Source organism: Nesoenas mayeri (assembly GCF_963082525.1).
Source record: "Nesoenas mayeri genome assembly, chromosome: 7".
In the NCBI taxonomy this organism is placed as follows: domain Eukaryota; kingdom Metazoa; phylum Chordata; class Aves; order Columbiformes; family Columbidae; genus Nesoenas; species Nesoenas mayeri.
In genome coordinates this window covers 33945998-33967668 of record NC_137551.1, presented here as the reverse complement: position 1 = coordinate 33967668, position 21671 = coordinate 33945998, and the positions used below count along the sequence as shown (strand labels likewise).

General features: G+C 39.8%; 1 protein-coding gene across 1 annotated transcript in view; it reads left to right on the top strand.

Annotated features, from left to right (window-relative positions):
• The first annotated feature begins 939 nt into the window (after positions 1 to 939).
• EIF3A (eukaryotic translation initiation factor 3 subunit A) overlaps positions 940 to 21671 on the top strand; it is a 32078-nt gene continuing 11346 nt past the window's right edge. Inside the window, exons 1-13 of the mRNA XM_080348093.1 lie at positions 940 to 1074; positions 4842 to 5032; positions 5233 to 5369; positions 8434 to 8597; positions 9830 to 10029; positions 10985 to 11193; positions 12214 to 12385; positions 13420 to 13524; positions 14109 to 14207; positions 14926 to 15042; positions 16012 to 16197; positions 18751 to 19098; positions 19613 to 19717. Of these exons, the coding sequence (XP_080204219.1) occupies positions 1026 to 1074; positions 4842 to 5032; positions 5233 to 5369; positions 8434 to 8597; positions 9830 to 10029; positions 10985 to 11193; positions 12214 to 12385; positions 13420 to 13524; positions 14109 to 14207; positions 14926 to 15042; positions 16012 to 16197; positions 18751 to 19098; positions 19613 to 19717 (2082 nt within the window). The 5' untranslated portion in view covers positions 940 to 1025. The remainder of the gene's footprint in view (positions 1075 to 4841; positions 5033 to 5232; positions 5370 to 8433; positions 8598 to 9829; positions 10030 to 10984; positions 11194 to 12213; positions 12386 to 13419; positions 13525 to 14108; positions 14208 to 14925; positions 15043 to 16011; positions 16198 to 18750; positions 19099 to 19612; positions 19718 to 21671) is intronic.

Sequence of the window (21671 nt, the reverse complement as noted above, 5' to 3'; positions counted from 1 at the left end):
TCCAAACCAGCTGAACAAGTTGTGAAGAGCAAAGTCTCAGCATACACGATGACTTCCTTGGCCATGTGTTCTTCTGCATTTATTTTAGCTGATTCAAAATCTTAAGACTGAGTTATCCAAACAGCTTCACAGAATCGTTTCGGTTGGAAGAAACCCTCAGGATCATCGAGTCCAACCATGACCTAACTCTAGCACTAACCCACATCACAGAATCAGAGTGTCAGGGGTTGGAAGAGAGATCGAAAGCTCATCCAGTCCAATCCCCCTGCCGGAGCAGGAACACCCAGATGAGGTTACACAGGAAGGTGTACAGGCGAGTTTGAATGTCTCCAGAGAAGGAGACTCCACAACCTCCCTGCGCAGCCTGTTACAGGCTCAGTCACCCTCACTGTGAAGAAGTTTCTTCTCACATTTAAGTGGAATCTCCTGTGTTCCAGTTTGCACCCATTGCCACTTGTCCTATCATTGGTTGTCACGGAGAAGAGCCTGGCTCCATCCTCCTGACACTCACCCTTTATATATTTATAAACATTAATGAGGTCACCCCTCAGTCTCCTCCAAACTAGAGACCCAGCACCCTCAACCTTTCCTCATAAAGAAGATGCCACACTCCCTTAATCATCTTCGTGGCCTCCCTAGGAATCTCGTCTAAACGCCTTTTAAACATCTTCAGGGATGGTGACTTCACCACAACCCGGCTCACGGAGCGTCCCGGGGCTCGGGTCTTCGCGCCTCCCGCTCGGACAGGCTCCAGGCTAAGACGGACAGCGAAGCTGCGCGGTCCGGTCCGGTTCGGTTCGGTTCGGCTCGGCTCGGCTCGGCTCGGCTCGGCCCCCCGGTCCGCCTCCCGCTGGCTGCCCAGTCCTCGCCGCTACCAGCGTCCCCGCCCGCGCGCCGGGAGGGGTTTCCGCTTCCGGCGACGTCAGCGCGCGCGGGTGACGGGCCGCCCTCTCTTTCCGGCCTCGCAGGCTGCCTGGCTGGAGCACGGAGCCGCCGCCGCCCTGTGAGGAGAGGCCGCCGCCATCATGCCGGTGTACTTCCAGCGGCCCGAGAATGCCCTGAAGCGGGCGAACGGTCAGTGCGGGCCGCCCGCCTCCCCCTCACCGCCGGTTCGCCTTTTACCCCCCCGCCCCTGCCGTGGCGAGCAGCGTGCGCCGCTCTTCTCCCCGGCCACGCTGTGCCGTGCTCTCCCCACAGCCCCTCTGCCGGCCTCTCGGTGCGCGGGGCCTCAGCCGGCGCCTCCCTGGCGCTGAGGAGAGGCCGCCCGGGAGCGGCGCGGCGCCGCCTTGTCGGAGGGAAATGCCGGGGCCTGGCGGCGTGCGCCGCGCCGCATGGCGGACGCGAGGCCCGGGCGGTCGCGGGGAGAGCGCCCTGCCCGGCTCCGCCTTCCCGGCCCCGGCGGGGCCCCCGGCCGCCCGCGGGCGGAGGCGCTGGGCGGGTTCTGGGGGTCGCGGCGGCGGGCGCCTGTTGTGCAGCGCGGCCCGGGCTCCGCGGCGGCTCAGCATGAGGCCCAGCTCCCGGAACAGCCGCCGAGCCCACCCGCGGGAAGGGGCTCTCGGCCGGCCCGGAGCTTGGCGTGGAGTGTCTGGCCTACATCTCGCACCCGCTCCGGGGTGATTTCCAAACCTGTTTTTTCATGTGGGCTTCGTATTTAGTCCCATCCTTCACGTGACTCTGGTGAGAATGCAAATGATTAAACTCTTTCAATGTTGCGCAGGCAACGTATAAATTTCTATAAGTTCACCCCTGGAATGGGAACCAAGGAGGAGTGCACTGTAGCTGTTTATCACTGACAGACATATACAAAGCTGGACTGATTATATTTATCAGCTTTCTCCTTTCAGGCTAAATATATGGCTTGGACACTTCTTTTTTTTATAGCATCCTATTTTAAGCACTTAGCAAGACCATTTAGACCCTTCATTGTCACAGGGCTGATTGCAGGATGACACTTAAAGACATCGAAAAATTACAGATGATGTACGGGTCTTGAAATGGCAGCTGAAGAGGCTGTGTTGTCTGGGGACTATACATAATTCAAGTACTTGGTATTTTAACAAGAAAATGTGAAATGAAGTACTGCACATCCTCGAGATTTGAAATCTGAAATTCATTATAAAATCACAGAATGACAGAACAGTTGGGGTTGGAAGGGACCTCTGAAGATCATCTAGTCCAACCTGAAAAATCAGTCCCAGAAAGATAAAAAGATGAAAGATACAATCAACTTCAATCGATTTCCAAAGATGGAAGTTGTATTTTCCGGTCCTTTTACTGGGAAAGGTGCACACACCATACTGTATACACTAATTAAACTTTTGAATTCTTGGGTGATTATTTGGTGAGCAAGTCATTTTCCTGGAATATTGATCTTAAACTGTTTAAATTGGACATTTTCTTGTTGCTCTCCTGGTATTGAAGAGCAGCTTTAAATTTACATCTCTTGCACTGCTGCAAGTCTACTGAATTCTGATGAACTGAAGGAGTAGAGTGGAAGTGAGGGACTGGAACTGAAGGGAGCGTTCTCTAGACAAACACAGTCCCAAGTCTCAGGAGACTGAATGGGAAACATGACAAACAGTGTGAAGTCTTGCAAACTGCAGGGGCTCAGTTGCTCTGTGGTCAAGTGTAATAAAGGGTGAGAAGTTGTATCTAAGGCAGGTTGTATGTTGCAGGAAGCAGTTTGATTTTAAACTGACATTTCAAATTGGAACATTTGGTGCAGTTTCCAGAGTTTCAGTGTTTGCATTTTATATGTAAGGCTTAAGTGAGCATTAAAGACCACTTTATACTTCAGGTTCTCAGTGACCTCAGCATACATAGAAAATGTTTGGAAATAAGAAGAGCTTGAATGATTATAAATGTGCAGATATGTAAGAAAGGCTATTTTTTCCTTATAAACAATAAATGTAGGTCAAAGCCAACCCATAGCTATTGTTAGTATCTGGCATCACTTTGTAGGCAAGGGTCTAATGCAACTTCTGGGAGCATTTTATTGTTGCAGATATTGAGTTTGTTCTCTGTGAGAGATGTTGACTAATGCTTGACATCTTTGTCACCTTCTCTAATGATGTACATTTCCTCAGATGAAAATTTAGTTTAATTTGGGATTTCGGGTTAGCAATAGATGAGTTGTCAATGTGTGTCAGCTAGTTCATGTCCTCTCAGAGCATCAGTTGCTGTTTTGGATACCTTTTAACATTTCAAGTGGTGTAACAGAGGAAAATAGAAGAAATGTGATTCTTACAGCTTATTGAGGGACTAAGGCTTTGGTTTTGTCTGTTACAAGCCTTTGTTTCTATAACACAGTTTCTGCTGCAAGGCATGGTGATGTGTGCTGGATTTAATGCTTCATGTTCACTTTGCATGTGCTTTTACTGCAGTGTCTATTAAATGAGCTTTAATTATTTGGCTTACTGGTACAAACTTGCTTGACCAGAGTTAATTAAAAGTTTCAAGACAATATGAATTAATTTTGTGCTTTGTCCAGTTGGTTATCGACCACTGAGAGCTCTGGTTGGAGTGGCCTGGCATTATTGCAGGATTAAACTTGCCTTTCAAGTTTATTTTCATAAATAAAAATCGTAAAGCTGAGCAGTAATTGCCTCAAAAGCAGTGCTGAGATAGAATAACAGTGTAAATTATTGGATGGAGCATAGCTTAATTAGAATTACCTTCATGAGTAAAAAAATACTGCTGAATGTTGTCACATTGTAACATTAACTATCTTTAAATGTAACAGTACATTTTTGGTAAAAAGTAACTTGCTCATCTTATTCGAAGTCGTTATTTACAGAACCTAAACCCCAAGTCCTTAAATTAAAACAGCACTGCTACTTTGAAAAGACATCTTTTAGCCGTGTTTAGCTTTGATTCTAAGATTCAAAAACTTAAGAGGTCTGTGTGATGTCCGAGCACCTGGAGCAGGCCCGTACTAATCCTTTCTGCCTTTATTTCTTTAAGAATATAGGGTTTTCCAAAGTGCTTCATGAGAAGTACTGATGCCACCCCTCAGCCTTTAAGAGGCCTGTTTACTCTCCATTCTCAGCATTCTTTTGTCTTGCTTTTCTGCAGTTAAGGGTATGTTTAGTGTAGGGCCTGTGTGTGTGCTGGTGGCTGGCCATGCTGCTTCGGTGTTTGTTTGTGGGTGATTTACTGTGTTTTGTACTGAGCAGAGCGTGCAGTATGTCATTGATGGGAGTTGCTGTGATGCTGAGAGATGCTGTTAGTAACAGCTTAGGAAAGGAATAAACGCAACACTGTTTTCAGCAGCAAAGCTGTTTTAAAAATGTCTGACCCTTCAGTTGTGTTATAGCAGCTTTTAGTGTAACTGTTCTATAAACCCAATCTCTAGATTCCTCTAAGTTGAAAAAAAAAATCCAGCTTTTCTGAGTAGTTTCTTTCTGGGCTTGAGGGCAGGACTTTTTTTTGAGTCACATTCACTGGATGGTTTGCATCTTGTTGAGTGGGACTGGTAGGGGTTGTACCACAAGCCTCATGTTGTGTGTTCGTTGTCCTTGATGAAACTAACTTTAAAACTGGATATATATGTTTTATTAATATGTATGAAGTGCTCAGTTGTGCCTTGATGGATGGAGAGACATCTCTGCCATCCTGAAAGTTTCATGTTAACGGAGACATCTGCGTTCTTTTGCCAGTTATGTTGTAGAAAGGCTGCCACTGCAGTTGCATCTGCCAGCAGTTGTGGTATGGCCAGCTAAATCAAACCATCGATGAGCTGTGGTTAGAGTGCATTAAATTCTAAAAGCTTACAGCGTTAAGCATGAAAACACTGCATCTTCTGGTTTGCAAGTCTTTTGCTAATTGGATTTTACTTTCAGAATTCCTTGAGGTCGGCAAAAAGCAGCCTGCCCTAGATGTTCTCTACGATGTTATGAAAAGTAAAAAACACCGAACATGGCAGAAGATCCACGAGCCGATTATGCTGAAGTACCTGGAACTCTGTGTGGATCTCCGCAAGAGTCATCTGGCGAAAGAAGGACTGTACCAGTACAAGAATATTTGCCAGCAGGTATGGCTTTTGATTTTTTTTTTTATTTGTTTGTAGCAAGCATGGTATATATCAGCTGATCTGATCTAAAAGTAACTGATTGGTCTTGAGTTAGAATTAATCTGCCTTTTAGGTGTTCCTGGTTCTGTAGCATTTACATTTTAAATATTTGCTGCCAGTTGTGGGTGGAAACATCTTCCCATTTTCTGCCTTTGATGTAGGTGAACATCAAATCTTTGGAGGATGTTGTTCGGGCTTATTTAAAATTAGCTGAAGAAAAAACAGAAGCAGCTAAGGAAGAATCCCAGCAGATGGTATTGGACATAGAAGACTTAGATAACATTCAAACTCCAGAAAGGTAGGTGGCCTGTCTTCAAAATATACCAGTGCACAGCAAAGTATCCTTATTTTCATGAAGGGTAATGGCAATTCAGAGAACTGAGATATAGAAATGGTGGATTTGAAATGGAGTACTAGTAGTGTTCTGAAGTAGGGAAAAAACAGGAATTTTGCATTGAATAAAATCCGAAGTCCAAGTAAAGAAAGTAAGTAGTAAAGAATAGAAATTGTAGGTGCAGTGGGAGTGATTCTGGGAGTGGGGTCAGCGCTTTCTAGGATCTACTTCTATCTGCATCTGTAGTGGTATTGGCGAGTTTATTATTGAAAGTGGCTCATTATCTGTTGATGTACAAATGCTATTAATTATATTAGACCAATTTAATTCCTGTATGTGATAACCTCCAGTCTTTCTGACTACATTGTGCATGTACAAACAAAAGGAAATGTTACTTTATGCTTGTTTGCGTAACTGATGGGATAACAGAAGAAAGGGCATAAAAAGTAAAATAAGAGTGTTATTATTAATTAAAAGGATAATGAGAATGTAGAAGGAATGGAAAAAAGTGTCAGTAAATATACCTGCTTTAGGTTGTGTGTACACCTTCACTGACAAGTGGTGCCAGGTTAGGATGAAACCAGGTTCCAGCTCTGCGAGAAGTCACTATTCTTTTGTCAGGATGGTTTGTGGGAGAACTTCCTAATCTGCTTCAGGCAAAGTGAGGTTAGCTCTGATTGCGTATTTACGTTCTTCAGATGAATCTGTGGATTTAGGGAACGCCCACGTTAACTCCAATAGTACGGCTTTATATGTGGTGATATCTGTGGAAGAGAGGTGACACGGTGCGGGTGAAGAAATGTTTTAAAGCATTCCAGTTGAGTTTGGAAGAGGCCATCTGTCCATATCCTTTAAAAAAAATCAAGAAGTGTAAGGAATAAATTACAATTTCCATATGTTGAACCAAATTAAAACTTTCAGAAGATACCAGAAGAGATAACAAAAGGATCTTAAGACATAAGTGGAGAATTCTAGGAAAAATAACAGTAAAATTCTGAGGAGGTGGGTTGAGATTAGACATCCTAAGTGTGGTCTGAAGATTAAAGTGACATTTTGTTACTGATTTTTGTAAGAATATTGATTCTGGAATAAAAGAGGTTTTTAAAGCATGAAAATTGTCCTCTCTGAGATGAATAGTTAAGTCAGCTTTCTCTTCGTGTTGGGTGACAGCATAATTTCTTTTCTAGAGGTTTAAAAGGATGAGCAGGTATTTTGAGTACTGAAGCTCTGCAGATATACATCTGAGCAGACTGTTTTCTCAGCATTCATATGTAGGGCTGAGTAGTGATCTGAACAGTTGCTAATGTGTTGTTATCTTGATCATAATAATATTTGAGTCTTTAATGTGAGTTTTGAGGGAAAGAAGTAGTACATGGAGTTAAAAATATGGTAACACCCAGTATGGGCATGCCAAAGGGTAGGTGACACCTGATTATGTTAGAATTTTATTTGGTAATTTAATTTTTTAGATTCAAGAAATGCCAGAGATATAACCTGGGGGAAAGTAAAGCTGTTGATACAGAAGGGATGTTTGCAGTCAAATTGGAAGGTGACTAAGACATTGCCCAGTGAGAAACTGATTACTTGTAATGACAAAAGGAGATCATGGGAATTGTTTCAATTAAAATTTTGGCACAGAAACAAAATAAGTTGAAACCATATTTAGTGAAGACAAAAAAATGGAAGAAATTCTCAAAGTAGAGGACATTTTGTCTTGTGTAGGCGACTGAGGAATGACATTATAGTGGTCAAATAAAGCTCACAAAGATGTGGAGTAGATGGCTGTGGATTTGCACATTAACAGCAAGGCTTTCTGGTAGAACTTTGGAGGTTGTTTGCAAAAAATGAGAAGGTTAAAGACCTGTCTGCAGTGGTTGTTCCAGAATGGCAGTGCTATTCCTGTGACTTCCAGTGCCTGAAATACTTTGTTACAGAGGAATCCCACTAATAGACATGGAAGATTGACTGACTGCTCTTTTCTTTGCTCTCTTTCGTATAACTGAGGACTAGAAAATGTGTCCTTTCAGTCACACTTCCTTATCTGAACAACCACAGTTTCTTTAGTGTTTTTAGGTCCTGTTTTCTAGAATTCCCGTACTTTTTTGCTGGCTTCACTGCCTGATCTGTTGGAGAAGACACTGGCGAATTGTCACCTTTAATATTGAATGTAGTACTAGCACTCAAGGAAATTAGAACTGGAAGCAGTGCAGTAGGAGAGGATTACGAGAGTTCAGACTTTATATTAGAAGCACAATTCAAAAAGGATTTTAAAAATGAAGACTTGGGGAAGGTGATTCTTTGTAAGTTTGTCATGCTGTGCAGACTGTTTGGCAGAGCAGATTGTGTAGGCCATAGCGTTGTCTCAGTGTCTTGAGTATCCTGTCCAGTTTTGTATTTTTGTGAATGAGGGAATGCAGTTACAGCCACTAAATGCAAGGTTATTGTATCTTCTACATTGTTAAGCATCTTTTTCATGTTAGAATTTTTAAAGGATTTGATACTCTAATGTAAGAATTCTAGTTTTTGATGTCTGCAGGTTGTAAGGCACATTTTGCTTCTGTGTCAACACAAAGTGAGCTCTCTTGCACATGGATGGTGACTGAAAAGGAAGTTTCAGCAACTCGGAGAGTGTCTGAGTAGACAGTGATATTTCAGTCTAACAGAAGTACAGCACACAGCTCCCTGCTAGAAGAGGGAGGGTGAAAATCCTAGAATTAGTTTCCTTTGGATTACTCATGTGAAGGATAGAAAAACTCCCAATGTCTCTTATCTCTGGAGCTTGTGCGTGTCAGTCACGTATGCAGGGGCCAAAGTTTGAAACTTAACAGCAGGAATATTTATCTATATCCTTGAAAGGAAAGAGAGAAGTCTGAGGGGAAAAAAGTTGAAAATAAACAGTAGACTGTTGAGCAGCAATTAGCTGTTCAGTTTTGTCCAGTCTCATTTTAGATCTTGATAAGAAAAATTGGTGAGAATTGTGGAGAATAAACCACTCTTTTATTTTCCTCACCCCCTGCCCCGACTGTAGTGTTCTCTTGAGTGCTGTGAGTGGAGAAGACACTCAGGATCGTACTGACCGACTGCTTTTGACACCCTGGGTTAAATTTTTGTGGGAATCCTATAGACAGTGTTTGGATCTTCTACGAAATAATTCTCGAGTGGAACGCCTGTACCATGATATCGCACAGCAAGGTAAGTCGAAAAGATGGAAACAATGAGATCTAGGACTTCTTTATTACATCCTGTAAAACCACAAAATTAAAGGTTATTTCTATTTGGAAATTGGTTTAGAGTTGGAAATACGATAATCTCTTTAGCATATGTAGGTACGCACATACTCTTCTTATAATTACAGAGATTCCTTAAAATTACTGAGGTTTCCGGACACTGATCTTTTCTTGTAACAGAACCTGTAAGGAAAATGTTGTATTTTCCTGGATATACTGAGAATAACGATGAGAATTACTGGTGCTGTGTTTTTATTTTTTCTAACTTACTGATCAAAATTACCCAGAATGGCAAATGTGTGTTCCATTACAGTATTGTATGTCAGCTAACTTCAAAAACTAGTGTACATCGCAGGATACTGTAAAATTCTGGTGTGCTATCGATTTTGACACAGACGTAACTTAGCAAAATATTATGCAGAAGGTAATAGGAAAAAATCTAATCTGATTCTTTCTGGTGTTGTTCTGCACAAATTGAAAATATAAGAATGAATATTTACATGTTAAGCTGAAAGGTGAGAGATAGAGGAATGTTTTCCTTTGTATGTATAACTTAAGGCTCTGTATTTTTGAAAAATGAGTCCGTTAGGTTTTTAACTCTGTATTTAAATTGTGAGTACCTTAGGAAAGAAGGCTGTCAGATGGGTTCTGGGTGTTTCAGTGTGTTTGAGTCTTTGCACTACAGTGTTGAGACTTCCTTTTTTGCCTGTTTCTGGTAGAGATGCTTTAGAATTTTCAGAGCAACAGTGATTTTTGAAAGGAACTATGGGTTCAAAGGCAATTTTTTTCTATGTCATTTCTAGTCACTTGAAAGCTTCATTTAACTTTACCGTATTTAGATGACTTGAGAATTTTTTCCCGCATTTTATAAAGCCCAAACCTGAATTAATGCCACTCACAGACTTTGGTTTGCACTTAGTTCAACATAAAAGCTAGAATCACTGCTTAAATTACAACATTTTTAAGAGATTCAAAGTATTCCCTTAAGCTTCTTCATTTTTTGAGGTCAAGATGGAAGTGCTCTGTGTTGTCACTTACTCATTGTGCATGGCAGTTAGATTGCATCTTATTGGTATGTCTTTGAACTGTAAATGAAGATTCTTTAAACATCCTGATTTACATCTTTGCATCCCATTTAGAACTACCGTGAAGTCAACATTAGTGAGCATTCTTCATTTATATCGTTACTTTTTGCAGCTTTTAAGTTCTGCCTGCAGTACACGCGGAAAGCCGAGTTCCGCAAACTCTGCGATAACCTGCGCATGCATTTGGGGCAGATCCAGCGCCATCACAACCAAAGCACAGCGATCAACCTCAACAATCCCGAAAGTCAGTCGATGCACCTGGAGACCAGGCTGGTGCAGCTCGACAGCGCTATCAGCATGGAGCTCTGGCAGGTAGGCAGCAGGCGCCTGGAATCACTGTAGTTTTCAACCTTTCTGGAATCTGTTCCATGCAAATCGTGTTTTGTGGTATATTCTCCAAGGTAAAGACAGAATAATATCGAAAGAAGAAAGTTTTAATATCTACGGATAATACGGATATTGAATACTTAGGCTGTTGTTCTTGGGATTGCTGTTTCACGTAGCATTTCAAACCAAGCTTCTGCTGGTAGAAGTTAGTGCTGAAGTGGCTGAAGTTGTGAAAATGAGAAGTTGGGGATGACACCTTCCCCCCGCCTTCTCGTATTCTCAGGGAAAAGACCGCTGGGCAGTGGTTTGTCAACATTAAAGCCTTGGGCCACAGCACTGCTGGTTGTCCAGCCAGTGAGGGCACTGTCAAAGCAAATTTTTCAAAGGAGTGCCTTGCTTTTCCAGCCTTTCTCATGTCCAATTTTCCTTAAAAAAACCAATGTTGACATTTTTTGGTTTTGTGAATTTGGAGAATGTTCTCTGTTGTTTCCTTTTTGGTTATGTAAGGTTATACATATTTTTAGGGAAACTGTACCCATATTTGATCACAAAAATAATGAAGAATGAGAAAATCAGTAAATAGTAGAATTGGTCTAATGGTAAAATAGTGGAATTTTTGTTACTCTGGTTTGGCTTACTCTTCCCCGCTTGGTTTGTAGCTTAAATCTGAGAGAAACCAGTTTTCAAAAAAATTACACTAACTAATCATTAACTACGAAATGCTAAGCAGATAGTTAATGGATTTGCAGTATATCCAAATAATAAGTCCATTACTAGGAAAGAAGTATTTTGTTTTATATAGCTGGTGAAACTGAAGATCACGGCTTTCTGTGGTATTAATTATGTTATAGTCTTTATAACCTTTAGTGAAAGTATATTTTTCTCTTTCTTAGGGGTTGCAAAAAACTTTCTAAAAGTAGTGTATTTGGGTTTTTTTCAGGAAGCTTTCAAAGCAGTGGAGGATATTCATGGGCTATTTGCACTGTCTAAGAAACCACCCAAACCACAACTGATGGCAAATTACTATCACAAAGTCTCAACCGTCTTCTGGAAATCAGGAAATGCTCTTTTTCATGCATCCACACTTCACCGACTTTATCACTTATCAAGAGAAATGCGGAAGAATCTCACACAAGAGGAGATGCAGAGGTGGGGAATGATGTTTAATGTGATCTTAGATTCTTTTTCTAAACCTGTAGCTACAAAAATACACTGAATTGTAGCCCAAAAGAAGCAGATGACATGTATGGCTATGAGCAGCTCTGCTTCAGGTGGCCAGTACTAACTACCTCAAAGGAAACCTAGAGCAGGAAGGATATTTTACATAGGTACAATGTAAATAATGTAAACATCGGGATCACATTAATTAAGCTTCCTCCTATGTTAGTGACTGAGAAGCTAAACAAGTTAATAAGTATCCACGTTTTCCTTACATATTCTTGTCTGAGTGGTGGTATTTACTTCGCAAGATTTTGTTATAACCAGTATAAACTTTTTCTTAATATATAAAAGTCTGTGTATCCAAATTGCCTTTATTTTTTTGATAGTAAGTTTGATATTGGCGAGGCTTTTGAGGCACACAGTGTCATTGAGTGCATTAACTCCAAAGTTCATGGCCAGGCCTTTATAGAATCAGAATCTGGTGGAAAGAAATACTCTATGGAAATTCTTCTATATATTCCTTTTCATCTGGGTTCTATGGTCAGTATTTAAATATTTAGTGTCATTTGTATTGTTTCATCAAAAGAGACATCTGGCTCGAACAGTACATTTTAAAAATCAGTGCAGTCAAAATGACTGGTGTGGATTTGCAGCTAAAATAAGTTTCTTAAAGGTGCTGCTCTCTGGTGTTTTCATTTTATAGTATTTTGATATTTACAGAGATGGCTTAAATTTCTTTGTAATTTCTGTGTATATATATACATACATATATGCACGCATATATAAGTAATGACAAGATGTTCAAAAATCTTTCCCCTGGTTACAGAAGAATGCTGCATTTGGTCCTTTTCTTGTGCATTTGGTGTCTTTTCTGTTATTGCTGGCATTTTTACACAGTTTTGCACCATGAATGCTACTCATTCCTACTCTTGAATTGGCACATACATGAAAAGGAATTAACTAGTGTTCTCTTGCAATTCATCTTTTGGGGTTATCCTTTGTCAACAGGATGTCTACTCGAGTCCTTCTGGCCACTCTGTCAATTCCTATAACTCCTGAGAGAACCGATATTGCTCGTCTTCTGGACATGGATGGCATCATTGTTGAGAAACAGCGACGTCTGGCAACGCTGTTGGGTCTGCAGGCTCCACCGACCCGTGCCAGTCTCATTAATGATATGGTAGGTAGTGGTATTCAGAGGAGCAGCTTTCAAACACTGAGCCCTCTTTTTGGACTATTTTCCTTCTAGAGCACTGTGCTTAGTTATGGGACAGCAATTTAAAAATTAAAACAGCTTTATGGTTAATTTTATGACTTTACAGCATAGCGGTAAAATTCCAGATTCACAAGAAGGACTGTTTGGAAATGGCAGCAGTAATGGGAGACGTGAATGTCTGTGTGCACTAAAGAGTGAGATTCAATATTGTCCTTTATGTCAAACAAGCAACAAATGTTGTTTTGAAACTGAGGGGTTTAAAAGGGGTTGCAAACAAGAACTTTGGTGTTTTCCCTACTCCAAGGTGCAATATAATTAACTGAACCAAGTATTTATTTTTCTATTTTAAATGTATTTCAAATATCAAATAGCAGACTGTGAGGACCTAAGTGATTATGAAAACTTCCATGTGTTTAATTTGAAGGGAGGCAAGATTTATTTATCTTCAGACCTTCCCAGATACTCATAAAAAATTAGGCATTCAATCATAGTTAGGTATTTTCTGAGGACATCTGTATTTCTCACAGTCATTTGCTTGTATGCCTAAAACTTACATTCAAGGTCCATTTTACAATTTGCATTAATTCTTCTTCTGATATCTTTCCAGTTTGCCTTAAACCCACAATTTAAAACTTCAGAAGTTTACTCACGAACTGAGATGTGTGGTTTTAGTTTGGATGTGGGCATACATCTGTGTAGTAGGACTTGTGTCTTAGAAATGGTTAATACTAAAGCTGAAGGTGGTACTCTAGTCTTAATGTTTATCTTTTTTCTATGTTTTTGTCTACTTTCCCGTTTTTAGAAATGCAAACAGTTAAGTGGTGTAGAGTTATTGTCACTGCAATTAAGAATGCTGTAATAAAAAATAACTAGTCTTCCATATTAAAAGGTACACGTGGTGCCTATTTAACTTCTTCAATATAAAATTCTTAAAGCATAACTATTTGTTAATATTGTATTTATCTTGAAATCTTTGGGGTTTTTTTTGTTGACTGTAGGTGAGGTTCAACGTAGTGCAATATGTTGTTCCAGAAGTGAAAGAACTTTACAATTGGCTTGAAGTAGACTTTCACCCACTCAAGTTATGTAGCCGTGTCAGCAAGGTAAGTTTCATAGCTCTGTGTATATAGTAATTGATTTATAGTTTATTATTTGAATATTGGTTTGTGGTAAATACCAGCTAGCTTTTTCTGTTGCCAGGATTTCCAGTAGTTGGCTTTATTTGGTCAAATTCCATTATGATGAGATGTACGTAACATCTGATACACATAGCACACCCGATTATTGGAATAGAATACAAATTAATTCAGGTCTCTTGGGTGATATTCAGGGAGCCGCTATAAAGGTGCAGAGGATGTAAATTCTGCAACTGACGAAGCACATCATGTTCTTTTTCTTTGATAGTGGGAATAAAGATATTTGAGGTGCTAAAAAGAACTTGAAGGTAAATTAGCAGTGTGGTAAACGTTGCCAGCACTGTCAGTCGCCTTCATACAAAAATGTTAGTTATTCATTATAAGTGTTCTGATCAAAAGGTACACTTCAGGAAAACAGTGTAGTATCTGGGCAGAAGTGCTGTTGTTTCCTGAGCTGTAAACCAGAAGTATTTAAGAACAGCGCTTTGTACTTTAATGTTGAAGTTTTTAAGAGTTGATGCAGACGGAGTAACTTTTCAGAATTTTGATAGGTTCTGAACTGGGTCAAGGACCAAGCTGAAAAGGAACCTGAACTGCAGCTGTATGTTCCACACCTGCAAAACAATACCATTCTTCGCCTTCTGCAGCAGGTATGAATAAAGAAAATGTATGTTCCTAGGTATACATAAATTAGAAAATGCTTTGGAAGAATGTTAAATTGGAAACTTTTATGTTGCAGTAATTTTTATCTGTCAGATAGAAGACCACTATGATTTTGAAATCATCATTCTTTTCAGTATATAACCTGTATCTTCAGGTTTGTATATGATTTTAAGTACAACCGTAGTATCTCTACTTAATAGTGGCTGCACACAGTGGCGTAATGTCTTACCTAGATTTTCTTCATTACGGATCTGTGTTGTCTTACATAAGGTAATTTGTAATTTCTTAAAGCTTTTTGTAAGGTTTGGGTGGGATGTTTTGTGTGTGTGGGTTTTTTTGAGTGTGTGTTTAGGTGTTTTATAAAATGCACATTTCATTGACCTGCTTTCATTACAAGTGACGAGCAGTGTTATTTCTGATGTGCTAAAGTATTGCTGAAGGCTAATTAGCAGCATAGCTGTATGTAGTTACTGCTGCCAGTCTCCTTCATACAAAGAAGCCATTCAGGAATGGCATTGTATCTTAGTTCAAGTTTGAACACAATTCACAAAGAAAATCCTGGCAGAGTATTTGCAGTTATATTAATATGCATACACTCATGTATCGACAATTAAGTAAGTTAGCTTTATCGCCCATACAACAACTTTTATTTCTGATCTCTTTTTAATGAGGAAAAATACCTAATGTTTCTGCTCTCACATACAGGTGGCCCAGATTTATCAAAGCATTGAATTTTCTCGTCTGTGTACCCTGGTTCCTTTTGTTGATGCTTTCCAGCTGGAACGTTGTATCGTTGATGCAGCCAGACATTGTGACTTACAAGTAAGTGCTGTAAAAAGACTTCGTGATGTGTGGATTCATGGATTACATTAGATGAAAACTAACGGTTTGACATTGAAGGCAAGAAAGACAATTGATTCTGATGGGTGGAGATAAACTAGAGTAAAAGATGCGAGTGATAATATATTAAGAACTGACAATTATTGACATTCTGTTGTGTATTTCTGATTTAGGTCAACAAGCATTAATATAAGTGCAGTAGAAGTTGAAATGAAATTTGCTGAAACTTGCTCTGTGAGCCCCAGTCATTTAGTCCAGAATATTCTGAAGCAAGTCTAACAAACAGGGATGCAAATTTCTGAGTGTGCTGAATTAGTTGTGCAAGACTGAAGAGCCAGCAGTCGCTGATGTTGGGTTTTGTCTAACCAAGTGATTGAAGTAAAACACCAAGGTCTGAGAGGTGCACCGATGGCTGGGATGTTTCTCCATTGTTGGTAAAGATGTCTGTATAGAATTAATGACAACCTGTAATTAAATGCTTAAGCTGTTGATGAGATACAAGTAGGTTTCAGTTGAGGTTGCTCAGTAATCATCCATTTCGGTTTTTAGATAAAGCTGAGTTAATTCATTTAGGTTAATACACAATTTTAGCTTAGGTATTAGATGTGTTGAAATTGCATCAAAGTCAGGATTCTCGTTTTGCATATTCCTAATGTGAAGGAAGAGGAAAGAATGATTTCTCTAGCAGCGCTCATTTCGTGGAGTCATTGAAAGTTCAGCCTCTTCTACTGATTTTTTTTTTTTTTTTGTTTAAATAAACCATGAAAATTAAACAAGCTTTTATTCATGGTTCTACTTTTCTTCTCCTGATTTGGCATTTCTCATAGTTTGTTTTTTTTTAAAGAATAATTTCTGCTTAGAGCTTCTGTTGGCTCATATTGGTCATAGGCAGAGCAACAGGGAGGTTGCTTAGTAAATAATACAATCCTTTTTCTCATTTTTTTCCCAAAGGTTCGCCTTGATCACACTACCCGGACACTGAGTTTTGGCTCAGATTTGAATTACTGTACTAGAGAAGATGCTCCGCTAGGCCCTCAACTCCAAAGCATGCCTTCTGAGCAAATTAGAAATCAATTGACTGCTATGTCCTCAGCCCTGGCTAAGGCTCTTGCAGTCATTAAGCCTCCTCACTTACTAGTAAGTCATTTTAAGTCTTCTGAGAATGTTGACAAATTCTGACATGCCCCCAGGTGCGTTATGGGATGATTATTTGTTGACCTTATGCAGCCTTTTGTTACTTTTTACTTATTTGACCTTCCAGTAATCTCTTTTCGGTGCAGCGGTAATCAATAGTGTTATTGCAGAACAGAAAATTGATCCTTGAGGTGTTAATACATGCAAATGTAGTGTAGCATTAATGTATTTATTAATGACAAAGTGTCCTTCTGCATCTGTTACATGCTCACCTGTTCTAATAGATCTATATTTTCTGATTTAGCAGGACGAGCTTGTTTTGAAGTTGTGAGGTCATATACACTAAGGAGTTACTTGGTTTACCTTTCCTTGACATAGGAGAGGTATTGAGCTATCTAATGATTAGCATGACATTGCAAGGATTTGAGTTAGGTACAGATGAGTGCTTTTGAACATTTATTTATTTTCAGGAATGTGTTGCTCTGTTTTTCAGATCTCTGATATAATTTGACAGTAATGGTGTGCTGCATTTATATACTTGTGGATTAAGTTGGTGGTAGTCAGCTCTTTGTGCTGTTCTTAACGCACTCAACTAATTAGTGTTATGTCTTGACTAAAGTCATGTCAAAATGTACACCAGAGGCCTGAGTTTAAATTGCCGGTCTGGCATGTATCAGGTTTAGGATATACCTAGTAATAGCTTACCCATAGGTGGACCTAGAGAGCTAGGATTTGTTTCAAATTATGCACGCATTTTTGAAAATCCAGGAGCCTGCTTGCTTTATTTTTCCTGGAGAAACTGCTGTGGTGAGGAACCTGAAATGTAACTTCATAGTGGAATCTAAAGACATGAACAAAAGATCCCACAGCTCAAGAACTGACCTGTCCTTGTCCCTCCCCGTCCTCCTTGCTGGGGCTGTTGGCTTCAAGGTCGGACTCCCCGATGAGCTCACATTTCAGATTCTCCAGAGCCCTTTGGAACAAGGTGTAAATCACTCTCGCATTCCCAGCGTGCTTTGGTTGCGGCAAGTTAAACCTTCACTTCTCTCAAAAGAGAGTGGTAGTTGTTTCTTTTGCTGTATGTTTCTGAAAGAAGGATTTCATACTGAACATATAAAATAATTTGTGCTTATGGAAAAAAAGCTGATAGCAAGATATCCATGTAGACTCTTTATCTGGGTTGAAATATTAAGTAATATGCTTAAAATATAAACACACAAAGTAGGACTGTCATGACACCTAATGGTAGCTTGCTTATGTTAGCTTGAACATACATTAGCTGTTTTATAGTGTTTAAGGTCAAAATAGTTGCATGTAGATTTTACCCTAAAAAGCTTTTATTATTGATTGATTGTTTTGAAAGAAAAAACTGTCATCATAGATGGAAATGACAAATAGTTTTGTATTTGAGGTGTTAGTACAATTAGGTGAATAAGACGTAAATGGTAGTAATTACACTTATAAAATTAGAATACAGTAGGAAGCTTAATACCAATCTGTGTGGTTAGAGGAGCTATAGAACAAGTTGATATCATTTTTCTTTCACTATTCAGATCAAAACTTTTCACTTTTTTCGTGTGCTTAAAAGCTTAATTTCTGTTAGATTTGTCATAATTCATAAATTTGTTAAATTTATCTGAAGCTTTTCATTTTTGTGTTTCTGGCACCTCCACTTATCTTTAAGTGCTTGCAGATCCGCAGCAAAGAATGGATGTTTCACTGTTTTTGTTGAGTGCCCTAGAAGTGACAGATGACTAAAAATACCTCGGAGCCAGCTCACATTTCGAGAGCAGCGTGACTGAGGGAGCGTAGGGAGCTGATTGGGCTGGAGTGTTTTGCTGCTTGCTGAAGTGATTAAAACGGGCACAATTACACCTCTTAATGTGTGCAGCGTGAATCTCTACAAAGAACTGTGTAGGTGCTCTGGAGGAGAATGGTGGGGGAGTGAGAAGGCTGCTTCAATACTCTATATGCTAGTGTTTAGACGTCTAGTGCTTTTTATTGTTTAATTAAAACAGTTTTATATAGAGAGTTTATACCTAAATTGTTGAGAGACAATCATCAGGTTTTTTATCATCTCACAGATAGTGTTTTGTGTCACTTGGGATGTTTTTCTCTTATGTTAGTGTGTTTGGAAAAACGGAGAACTTTAAAAACAAGGGAGCTTTGGTGAAACACAGTATGTGTGGTGCTACTTTTGCTAACACTTGCAGAGACAAACAAGATTGACTCTTTCAGTTAGAGTCTTAAATATCACTAACATGCAGGTATGCAATATTTTTTGACAGAAGAAGCGTGAAAATATCATACCTAAGGTGCGTCTGATACCAACAACGTTCTCCACATGCACGCAGTTCTAGTCAGTTGATACTACCATGTTATCTCACTTGCATGAGTGATTAGATTGCCCGTTCCAGCTGTAGTTCCACACAGTTGGAAAGTTTTGAGAGTAAAACTAACTTAGAGTTTTCTTTGAGAAGTGTTTGCTGTGCTTTCTGAAAGCCTTTTTAAAGAGATCCTATAACCGTCGTTGTCTTATCCTTAATTTAAATTCAGCAAGAGAAGGAAGAACAGCATCAACAGGCAGTCACTGCCTTCTTAAAAAATTCAAGGAAGGAGCATCAGCGTATTCTTGCACGTCGTCAAACTATAGAGGAAAGAAAAGAGCGCCTTGAAAGTTTGAACATTCAGCGTGAAAAAGAAGAACTTGAACAGCGTGAAGCAGAATTGCAGAAAGTCCGGAAAGCTGAGGAAGAGAGACTGCGCCAGGAGGCGAAGGAAAGGGAGAAGGAGCGGATTCTGCAAGAGCATGAGCAGATCAAGAAGAAGACTGTTCGTGAGCGCTTGGAGCAGATTAAGAAGACTGAACTGGGAGCAAAAGCGTTTAAAGATATTGATATTGAGGTAGACAACTTCTTCTTTGCAGTTTTGAGTTACTTTTTTAATGCTTTTGCTGTTACATTGCTAGGCTGCCTGAATGTCATGGTTTTTCTTATTTTTATGCAGTAACTGGTCTTGAACAGTCTCTTAAAAGTGAGACAGTGTGTCACTTAAATATTTAATTTGCTTACCAGCGTAAGTAAACCTTAATATTGTCTTTGGATATGACCTTTTTTTACCTGGAGGAATTGAATCCAGCTGGGTTTTTCCCTTTGTTGTTAAATTATACCTGAAATACAGAATAAGCCTCCAGTTTCCATTTGTAGTACCTGGACTGCATCTCAATTAAAAATTGAGATACAAATGCTTTAGAGATCTTGAAAAATAAAATACAAGCTACCCAGAGGAGAGAGTGTTTCTGAAGCAAATTAGTTTAAAAGTTAGAGGGAAAACTGCAGAGAAGTTTAAATAAACCAACCATATTTTTAACAGAAAAGTGTTTGCTTAATTTTGTATTGATAACTGTACTTTGTTGTAGGATCTTGAAGAACTGGATCCTGACTTCATTATGGCTAAACAAGTTGAACAGCTGGAAAAAGAAAAGAAGGAACTTCAGGAACGTCTGAAGAATCAGGAGAAAAAGGTACCAAGGAGGAAGTGTAAAAAACGATGTTAATACAAGAGCTTAGTTAGTGATTGTGAACTTCTGTTTTGAGAGAGAGAAAAGATACTGGGGTTGAAAATGTTACTGTATGAAACTAAAAAAAAAGGGTGAATGTGTTGTAAACCATCTGAGTTTCTAGTATCAGTATACAAATCTGTTCTAATTAATGAACTTGATTTGAAAAAGGGCCCTTAAGCTGTGAACTGAGTCTTAGTTGGGAACGCTTGTAGTTGGAAAACGTTCAGAGAAGATTAAATGTTCAAAGAAGGTGAGGCTATTACAGAGAAGCTAAATTAATTAACTCTTGTTAGTCCTTCTAGATGGTAGAATAGGATCTCCCTGAAACTTGGGTGGCTATAAAAACATGAGGAACATGTTGTCATAGTTAAATAGAAATACATAACTTGGGCAAGGTGAAACTCACTCGGGACTTCCAACTATATTCAAGAATGAAACAGAGATTATATGATACAGTTGGTAATTTGGTTCACTTAAAACTGGCTTGATACTAGAAAGTGGCAAGTTACTTAAAAAGATTGCAATGAAGATCTCTCATGCTGCAGGCCTGCAAGTCTGATGCTTATGCTGAGCAAAGTAGCAGAGAATTAAAACAGTAGAATTAGTAGTCACCTGGTGTCATGTCCCACTAACACAGGGGGGAAAAGGTGACTCAGATTCACCGATTTCCCTTGGTTGGAATTGACGTGAGTCAGCACTCAAGGTCCCCAAATACACAATATCTGTTTAAGTCAAGATGTGCAAAAATGCTTACTGTGTTGGGGGGGCTTGTGTCTAGAGACAAAGAAAGAGGAGGGAGAGAGAGAGAGAGGGATCACTGGCTGCTAAGCCTCCACAGAGTTCCCCTGCTGCCACAACCGTTCCACCTTATCACTATTTGAGACGTACAGCCTCTTGCAAGACACCACTGCCTCATGGTTAACTATTTACAAGTCACACCTGGGTAAATATGGACTACCCGGAAAGGTCCGCGTAGCTTCTGTGAATGAATTGTAAGCTGGGGCTTCCTCTTAGAGCTCTCTGAAGCTGTCAAGACAAACCTGTGAGTAAGGGTGATCTGGTTGTTCTAACTAAGTTGGATTTTCCAAAAAGCTTTTTACAAGGTTCTTCACCAAAGAAAACCTAGCAGCTGTGAGGTAAAAGGAAGAGTCTTTGAATGATGTTCACTTTAGATAGATACAAAATATTTAGGGAAAGTCGGGGAAAAAAAAAATCCCCCGATCTTTAGCTTTACCTATTAGATTATGGGCTTCAAACTTAACATTCTTAGCAGTGAGAGCTTGGTGGTTCTGCTTTTCAAGCACTGTGTGCAGTTCTAGTGTCTTTATCTCAAAAAGGATGTGGTTGGACTGGATGTTTGAGGCCAACAAGAATTATCAGTGATGTGGAAATGTCTATGTAAAATAGCACCCATATGTCCAAAAAACTTCTGAAGAGAGGATGTGGTAGCAGTATGAGAGTGTACCTGGTGTAACAGCTGACAACGTGGAGTAGTTGTTCTTGCACTTAAGTGATAGTGAACTGCGAAGCATCAAATGGAAGCTGGTCGGAGCCATGTTCAGAACTGTTTGTAGATAGAAGGTCCTTCATGCTGTGAGCCACAGACACGCAGGAGTTTTTTCCCAAGTATGCTGATGGATGTGAAAAGCTTCTTTGAGTTCCAAAGGACAAGACGAGAAATCCACCAGTACCTACTAAATACATAAAAAATCTTAAACATAGGAAATACTGGGAGCTGAAGATCGATGGTGCTGAGCGAGTATTGTATATCTGCCTGCCTCTGTTCTTGCATCTTTGCCTAGAAGGGCACTTACTTGCCAGTGGTAGAGGCAGGTTCTTGGTTAAGCGGACCTTTGATCTGGTCCAGTGTGGTTGCTCTTACTAAACAAAATGTATCCGATATATTGAAGAAGTC